General features: G+C 42.9%; 1 protein-coding gene across 1 annotated transcript; it reads left to right on the top strand.

Annotated features, from left to right (window-relative positions):
* Positions 1 to 4,674: 4,674 nt before the first annotated feature.
* Positions 4,675 to 6,834, top strand: LOC125426338 (disintegrin and metalloproteinase domain-containing protein 20-like). The gene has a single exon (XM_048484597.1). The coding sequence runs from the start codon at positions 4,675 to 4,677 to the stop codon at positions 6,832 to 6,834; it is 2,160 nt and encodes a 719-aa protein (XP_048340554.1).
* Positions 6,835 to 9,189: the final 2,355 nt, after the last annotated feature.

Genomic DNA, 9,189 nt, shown 5'->3' with positions numbered 1-9,189 from the left:
CCAGGAAATTCCACAGATATATACTCCGCTTGCTTTACTATCTTCAGATCCTCTGAAGATGCCAGCCACAGATGCAGGCGAAACGTCAGGAGAAAATGCTACCAGAACACAGCCATACAGCCCGGAAACCGCATATCACCCCAATGCAAAGACTCTTTACCTAATAAATAGAATTTGCATCAGATTTTTACCTAATGCTATCAAAGCAAGAAGGCAGAAATATAGCTTATTGGCTCTCTTGCTCCAGTAGATGTCCAAAAGACTCTTGCCAGGGAAGAGCCAATTCCCATAGCATATTTTAGCAAGACTAGAAGTCATGCCCAAGAGCCCTAGTGGCACCCCACAGACTGGCTTTAAAGGAGCAAAGAGTCACTTCAGAACTCCTGCTTTTATAGAGTTTTGTGAATTATCTATCCCCACCTGACTACAATGAGGTAATCTTAAACCAGCCCTCCATGTAAGCAGGCTTCCTATATTGCCCTAAGTTACTTTGGGTCAATCTACCTCTGAAAGCTGAAAGGAGAGGGAGTCGTGTCTCATTTGTAGAAGACACGAGTGACTAGCAGAGAACCCCTAGCAAGATCTTGGCAAGCTGACAAAACATCCCTCCCACTAGCTTCGGAGATACTCAAGATATGTGACTTTGCCAGTCAAGTATTAAAAATTAAAGACAGACATTCTTATACAACCCTTCCTTTAAATGTAACTTCTCAATCTAGACAGCAAAGTTTATCCCTTTCATTCATTAAACATTTACATTTAAACATTTCTTCCTTCTATCTATTCTTATACAAAGCACTTAATATATTTTTCTCAAAATGCTATCTCTGCTATAGCAATATGAAAGCTCCACCAGTGTGAGAGCTCCACATAAAATGGATGTCTTTCTTAGGCTGTTTCTGCACGGGTGGAATACAGCGTCCCAGGGACGCTAAAAACAGCATCCCTGGTGAGGGGTTCGCACAGCCACCGCAGCTGCATCGCAACCCCTGAGTGGCGCAAAGCTGCTGTTTCCGACAGCAGCTTCCCAACGCTGCTGTGCGAACGGCAGCAGCTGGAAGGCACCACTTCCCCCCCTTTCCCGAACGCCTTACTGTCCCTCCGAAGCGTTGCCCAGGCCAGGGGACATGCCCCCCCCCCCCGCCCTGAGACTTCAGAGCTGTCGTGCAGGGCAGGGGGTGTGTCCCCTGGCCTGGGGGCATCTCCCCTGGCCAGAAGGTCGGAGGGATGGTAAGGCTTTCGGACGACGGCACAGCCTCTGCGCAGGCAGTGCCGTCTTCCCCACCCTACCGGGACCGTTCGTGCAAATGGTCCCATGGGGGTGCGTCGGCATCATATATGCCGACGCACCCCCCGAGCGTGGCTGTGCAGAAATGGCCAGAGACTTTTGAGCCTCTGTTTCATGTCATAGCATGGGTCAGAAGGTGATTTATCAGTTTGTACTTCTCCAGTGGTCTATGATATGCCCAAATGAACAAAGAGGTCAGCAGAACTCCGTTTGTTCACCCTAAGATGAAAAAATCAGTGCTATGATCCAGTCTTTGTCTATTCTAATTTACAGAAACCAAAAAATTGGAGTGCTGTGAAAGTACTGTAGTATCAAAAACACACTGCACTCAAAGGCAAAAGAGCTATGAATTCAGGTATACTCCAAATAAACACATCAGCTATGTATTATAACGCTTATTCTGTGCTTAAGTCAATATTCTTATTGTTTATATAATATACTTGAACTCTTATTCATGAGGTCTATAACATAAAGATTCAAAACATTCAATACAAAGTATTGTCCATTCTCAGTATACGCAGTCCAAATGTATAGCCATTCAATTCAAATGCACGGAATCAATTCATCGCTGGGAACGGCGATATTTAAAGGTACAGTATGTTCTGTGGATCATCTCCATTCAAACTACGTCTCTGTTCGTTCATTCATGCAAAACTCCATATTCTAATTTACAGCCATCTCAGCACCGATCTACATCCATCGAAGCCATCTCCGCTCTGATCTGCATCTATCACAGCCATTACTCAATATTCAGGAAATAGTTCAAAGCATTCTATTCCATCCTGATGGCCCATAGCACTGGGCCCAGAAAAACTATCTCTCTTCATCTCTGGCATACCTGCCAGCTTATCTCATACTGCCTCAGGACACATTTGGGGGAATAAATATTAGTCCTTTGGCCTTGATTAATGTATGTGTGTCTTGGATCCGTGTGCACACCCTCACTTTTCCTTTTGCTTCCAGAAACACTAGCCGTTTCCCTCTTCAGCACTGTTTACATTGGACATCTCTCTCTTTGAGACTGGTAAATATCACCAATCCCTAAAATCCTTCCCCCATTTTCTCTCAAGTTCGCACTTTTATTTTTATATGCATGTATATACTTAATTGAATGTATACAATTTTAGTTTTTCATTATCTTATTAATAAAGCTCTTTGTTTACAACATGAATTACCAGAATTAGGGAGATTCACTCCTGTGTTTCTGACCAGGTTCTTTTCTCCAGTACTCCAAACCGCTGAGTTCTTAAAGATTTTATTGTAAAATTAAAACAAAGAAATAAACAAATTCCTGTTACAGAGATTTCTCAACCACACATGTTCTCATTATCTTTCCTGTTCGGACCTCTAGCTAAGAGATGCATCCCTTTGGTCAGCCCATGACAGAATCTAATTACCTTTGTTACTTTACCTCCCAGGAAAACTTCCTTTCTCCCATCCTTTTGATCTAAGCCATTTGGCTGGCCAGTTTGGTTTCTCTGAGGATCAAAGGTTTTTAACAGGCCAGTGTGACTTCTTCTAATACTGTAACATATACAGTTACAGGACAACTTCATCACAGACTGCTTATTTTAGAGTTTCCCATTTGTGCAATCTACATATGGACAAGTTATAGAGCTCAGTGATCCTCCTCTTGCTGTCTCATCTCAGCTAATTCCCCCAACTAAAAGTGGAGACATCTTACTTTGGGCAACAGCACATAGTAGCTATCTAATTTGGACATTACCAGGGTTTGCACCACAGTGGCAAGATATTCTCCTGCTAAGGAATAGTTGCAGCTGGCTAAGCAATCAAAGCTGGTGAAAACTACTCCTGGCCACCACTGCCGTCTGTTTGTCCAGCAGAAGGCCCAGATCCAGCAGTACCCCAAGCTATGATCCTACTTCTTTACAAGGAGTACAACCCCATTCAGGCCTAGAAATTATATGCTAGGAGCTTGGCCTACTGTGGAATGCATGGGGGCAGGGGACATAGAGCCCATGATCAAAGGATAAGAATTGGTTGTTAACAAATATCCATCTTCTATTCAGTGGATCTTAACTGTTAGGAAATCGTTCTGTCCAGTCACCAATCAGGACTTGAAAGAGGTCTCATCCTCAACCATTGCTGAAGGGAAAGAGATGTGTGTTGGGGTGAAAATAAAGGACTGTTTTAGGTTCTAGTAGGGGCAAAGAGAGACAGATGGACTCTGCGGTGAGTTGGCTGAAGTATCTTGGAGGACAGAATCTCTTTCTCTTCTCTCTCTTTCTCACTCACTATGAGGATGTTGTGGTGTGGTGGACCTGCTATCTGTAAGAGTGCTGCTCTGCTTCCAATTGAGCTCTGCCTATGTTTTTGTAAGTAAGGGAAACAATGAAAAAATGCCATAAGTCTCCAGTGTTTTCTACTCAAAAGGAAACCAGTCCTGGTAATAAGTACCCCTGAACATTTCACTATTCAAAAAGGTGAGGCATACATAACAATGTTTATACATAGTGAAAAATTCAAAAGATAGACTTTCCATTGGAGAGGTAATGTCAATATCATACCCACATCTTTTGGTTCCTATTGGAGATCTGCTTCTCAATTACTCACTAGCCAGCTTAACGTTGCCAAACTGACCTTGTTCTTAAAGTGTCCAGTTTCTTAGCATCATATTTCCTTCTCCAAGAGATCCCATCTTGTTCCATTGCACAAGTTCATTCCAGATTAGTCACAAATTCACATCTGTTCTGTGCAGAGAAGCATGAAGGCTTGCTTCTCACAGCCTGCTTGACCAAATTCAGTGTTGTGTAAGTTCAATGGTGTTGTCTTGACATTCCTGTTCTTATATTTGTTGATTTTTGTCCTCTAGATATGGCAAATGTGAGGATGTCAAAAGTGAAACTCCATCACAGGCATTGTTCCTTGCAATCATTTAAAAAGGACCATGGTATATAGGGTTATCTGTCAAAACTCTACTGAATCAGTCACTCTCTCCTGTAGTTGTCCAAGTCCCATCACTGTCCAAAACAAATGGTACGATCAGTGTGCTGCAGGGCTTAGAATGCTGCCAATAATTCGTTTGGATTTGGACAATATCCAGTATTTACAAGGGGATGTTATTTGGACTGAATGCTCATTAGGAAAGTTCTGATTGCACACACTGATTAGCCAATCTTCCCTCAACTGCTAGTTTCTTCCCAACTTTGTTCAGCCAGTCCTAAAGTAGTCTGTTAATCTTTGTCCCACAAAGCCCCTCCCTCATTCCAAAGGTAGTTGAATTGACTGTTGCTATGGATACCCTCTGTATCAAATGAAGATTCCTTCCAGTCTCACTTTCGCTGTTAGAGGCCACGAAGATTTTCTTTTTTTGGATTACAAGTAAAGATCGGGAAGCCTAGAAAATTCTTACTCCCAGCTTGAAGATGACTAATAATCTTGCCTGGTTGTTAGTGCTGCTCTTGAGGAGTGTCCTGAACAAGACTGTTGGCCAACCGCCACCTCCAGGGTTTAGGTATGCCTCTTATGAGGTGATCATCCCAAGGAAACAGACCCCCAGGTCTGGACACAAAGAACCCCATAGTGTGAACTACCTGCTAAAGCTTGAAGGTAAGAACCACCTGGTGTACCTCAGGCAGAAGAGAGCCTTTGTCTCCAAACACTTCCCTGTTTTCACTTACAGCGTAGAGGGGGACCTGCAGGTTGACTATCCATTCATCAGGGATGACTGTTTCTACAATGGTTTTGTGCAGGGCAGGGCAAAGTCTGCGGCTACTTTTAGCACTTGTTCAGGAGGTCTCAGAGGTGCTTTGCAAGTAGAAAATAAGTCCTATGAAATCGAACCTGTCCAGGCATCTGCTACCTTTCAACATGTGGTGTATCGACTGGAAGAAGAGAAAGGAGCCATCCGCATGAGGTGTGGGCTGACCCAAGAAGAGAAACTTCGACAGACAGCCATGATCCAAAACAGTGGGAATGTGACAACTGAAAGATCTCAGAAGAGACCCTGGTGGACCCATAAAACATATGCAAAGATTGTCATTGTGGTGGAACATGAGCGCTATATACAGTTTGGCAGAAATGAAACTGTTGTAGCTCTGAACGTGTTGAATGTCATTCATCTCACAAATTCATGGTATGATCCACTTGGCATTCAAGTATCCCTTGTAGGTCTGGAAATATGGTCTGAAAGAAATCTGATAGATATTTCAAACACGATGGGTGTTCTCCTTGACCGTTTTAATATTTGGAGAAGAAACATACTTTATTCACGTCTACCACATGATGCAGGTCACCTTTTTGTATACAAACATTTTTTTAAAGGTATGCTGGGATTAGCATTTGTTGGAACAGTGTGTGGGAAACACTGGTCTAGTGGTGTTGAATCATATGTGAGTCCCAGTTTGTTCTTTTTTACTGGCATATTTGCCCATGAACAAGGGCACATCCTTGGCATGAACCATGATGTAGCATTCTGTAGATGTGAATACCAAGACTGTGTCATGTCTGCCTATCACTCAACCAGTGATAAGTTTAGCAACTGCAGTTATAAAGAATACTACAACTTAATGAAATCTGGTAGTACACGGTGCTTATTTTCTGCTGGAGACCCTGATAAAAAGTATAAACTCGCATATTGTGGGAACAGAGTGGTGGAACATGGTGAGCAATGTGACTGTGGTTCAAAACAGAGTTGTGACCTGGATCCCTGTTGCCAGTCTGGTTGCAAGTTGCGTTCAGGTGTCACTTGTGCTTTTGGAGAGTGCTGCTCCAGATGCCAGTATCTTCCAGCTGGAACTGTTTGCAGGAGAAGTGCTAGTACCTGTGATCTACCAGAGTATTGCAATGGGACTTCAGCATGGTGTCCTGAAGATGTTTATGTACAAGATGGAACCCCATGCCAAGATGGTGCCTACTGTTATCATGGGAATTGCTCAACTCACAGTCAACAATGCAAAATGATCTTTGGCTCAAGGGCAACAGCTGCTTCAGAGGTCTGCTTCAGAAAACTGAATACTCAAGGTGACCGCTTTGGCAACTGTGGGTTTTATGGTTCTACTTACAGAAAATGTAATTCTAAGAACATCCTCTGTGGCCGAGTGCAGTGTGAAAACGTTGATAAATTGCCTTCCTTGGAAGGACATCGCACCATAATTCAAACACGTGTTCATAACACCTTATGCTGGGGCGCAGACCACCATCACGGATCAGCAATTCCTGATATTGGAGCTGTGAATGATGGCACTCCCTGTGACAAAAATATGATGTGTATTAATATGGAATGCACTAATATCTCCCTGTTGCAATATGATTGTGAAAAGAAAAAGTGCCAAAACTTGGGAATATGTAACAGTCACAAAAATTGTCACTGTGATTATGGCTGGGCCCCTCCATACTGCCTAGAAGAAGGCTATGGTGGCAGTATTGACAGTGGACCACCTCCATCACAGTACCTCAGTACAAGAAGAGTCCTTATTAGAGGACTCCTAATCCCCTTTGCTGTTCTTGTGGCCATTATTGTTCCTGCTCTTGGTGTATATTACAGAGCCAATCTGATGCAGAGGAATAGAATATCTTGTGAATAATGTCATCACAAAGTTGACAGATAACCCAGATTAACATTAAGTGTATAACATAGATGTTACAAAATGAACTAAAGAGAGATTGTAGCCACTCATATAGTATATTATTATCATATTCTTCAAAATAAACTCCAGTACCATGTGGTAGTATAATGTGTAAAGATATTTGTCCGATAAGTTCCTGACGTAGTTTAACTGGTGTTTTATGGAATTTTTCTCTCAGGTATGAACAAATCATAAACTCTGACATGACTTCAGTTAACTAATCAGGTTCTCTGTATACACTCTCTCTGCTCTGATTCACAGAACCTCCACTGTCCTGACCACAGGAGAAAATAAAAATAAAAATCATAAATAACCATGAGCTACTTTTGCTCCTGAAGAGGCCTTAGCCACAGAAATGTGTATTATTTCCAGTGCTATTTGAATAAGTGAACTATTCCCATTTTACATTGGCTGAGCTGAGATCTTAACCAACCCAAGTAACCATTGAAATACCAATAATGGAAACCAGTTTGGTGTACTGGTTAAGAGCAGTGAACTCTGATCAAGAGAACCTGGTTTGATTCTCCACTTCTCTGCATGAGCAGCGGAGTCTTATTTGGTGAGCCAGGTTTGTCTTCCCTGCTCCTCCACAAGAAGCCTGCTGGGTGACCTTGGGCTAGTCAGAGTTCTCTCAGCCCCACCTACCTGACAAATTTGCCTGTTGTGTGGAGTGGAAAGAATGGCAATTTTAAGCTTTGAGCTTTGGGACTCACTACATGCAGAAAAACCAGGGTATAAAAACCAATTCTTCTTCATTTTAAAGTATACAGTCACAATGAAATCATTGTCCTGGAGCAAGCCTCTGACAACAGAAACACTGGAAGGAAAGAAAAATGGAGATCAGTTGGAAAACAAGGTGGCGAGATTGGAAGAACGGTTTGTGTAGTCAAAACCCCATTAAGTATGTATGTATGTATGTATGTATGTATGTATGTATGTATGTATGTATGTATGTATGTATGTATGTATGTATGTATGTATGTATGTATGTATGTAGTGGATTTCTATTCTGCCCTTCACATACATTCCAGGGCGAGTTACACGCACTAAAATATATATCCAATATTACAACAAAATACAGTATTACAATTTTAAAAAATCATATACCAGATAAACACTTCTAAAAACATACCTAAAACAATTATCCTATTCCCAGCTTCCCCCTCAATGCCCCCCAGGTAACCAAGCGCTGAAAGGTGTATGATATTGGCACTTGGAGCTCTAAAAGAAGGGCATTCCACACAGTGTAGGCTATCACAGATAAAGCCCTCTGTACAACACCCCCCTCAACTCAGCAGCTGCCAGCTGCCCCCTCCTCCCACATGACATCAGCACCCAGGCTGTCTAGCAGAAGGCACTCCCGCAAATAGTCTGGTCCCAGGCCATTTAGGACCAATATCTTAAATTGAGCCCAGTAGTGAACTGGGAGCCAGTGCAGCACCTTCAGTATTGGCATAATATGCACACAGTCTGGGGTGTTAGTCAGCTGCCAAGCTGCAGAATGCTGACCAGCACTAACTTCTGGACTTTCTTTATGTGAAGCCCCACATAAAGCACATTACAGCAGTCCAACTTGGAGGTTACAAGTGCTTGGACAACTGTGGCCAGGTCATTTTGGTTTAGAAACAGGCAGAGCTGATGAACCAGCCACAGAGGTTGGTATCCACCTCAGCCAACACTGCCACCTGTGCCTCAATAGACAACTAAATATCTAGGTTGGATCCCCAAATCTCTCACCCAATCATTTTGGGGGGAAATTGCCCCATCCATGTGAAGGTGACCTTTTCTGGATTGGACCTTAGAACTCAGCACAAACAGCATCTTTTCAGGATTTGGCTTCAATCAATTCACCCCCATCCAGTCCATAACAGCCTCCAGGCAGCACTCCAACACGTGCACTGCCTCACCTGATGAAGATGGAATCATGAGGAGTAGCTGGGAGTCATTCACATATTGATGGAAATCCACACTGAACCTCCTGATAATATCCCTGAACAGCTTCATATAGATGTTGAATAGCGCAGGGGACAGCACTGAGCACAATGGGAACTCCACAAGAGAGCTCCCAGTTATCTGAGCTTGCATCCTCCACAATTATGCTTTGGATAATCCCACTGAGGAAGGAGGAGAACCACTGTTTGACAGTGCTTCCCACTCCCATCCCCCACAAGTGGTCCATCAAGATACCATGGACCATGGTATCGAAGGCTGCCAAGAGAACCAACAGAGAACCCAAGCTCCAAGTGGACCTTGATAAATTAGGTGATTGGACTAAGAAATGGCAAATGCAGTTCAATGTAGCAAAATGTAAAG

This window comes from Sphaerodactylus townsendi, linkage group LG02 (assembly GCF_021028975.2).
Source record: "Sphaerodactylus townsendi isolate TG3544 linkage group LG02, MPM_Stown_v2.3, whole genome shotgun sequence".
NCBI lineage: Eukaryota > Metazoa > Chordata > Lepidosauria > Squamata > Sphaerodactylidae > Sphaerodactylus > Sphaerodactylus townsendi.
The sequence above is the reverse complement of the archived record's forward strand: the minus strand, read 5'-3'. Positions and strand labels throughout refer to the sequence as shown.

What these genes read in the sequence shown, in the direction of transcription:
- LOC125426338 (XM_048484597.1), top strand. Translation starts at nt 4,675, where the DNA reads ATGACTAATAATCTTGCCTGGTTGTTAGTGCTGCTCTTGAGGAGTGTC.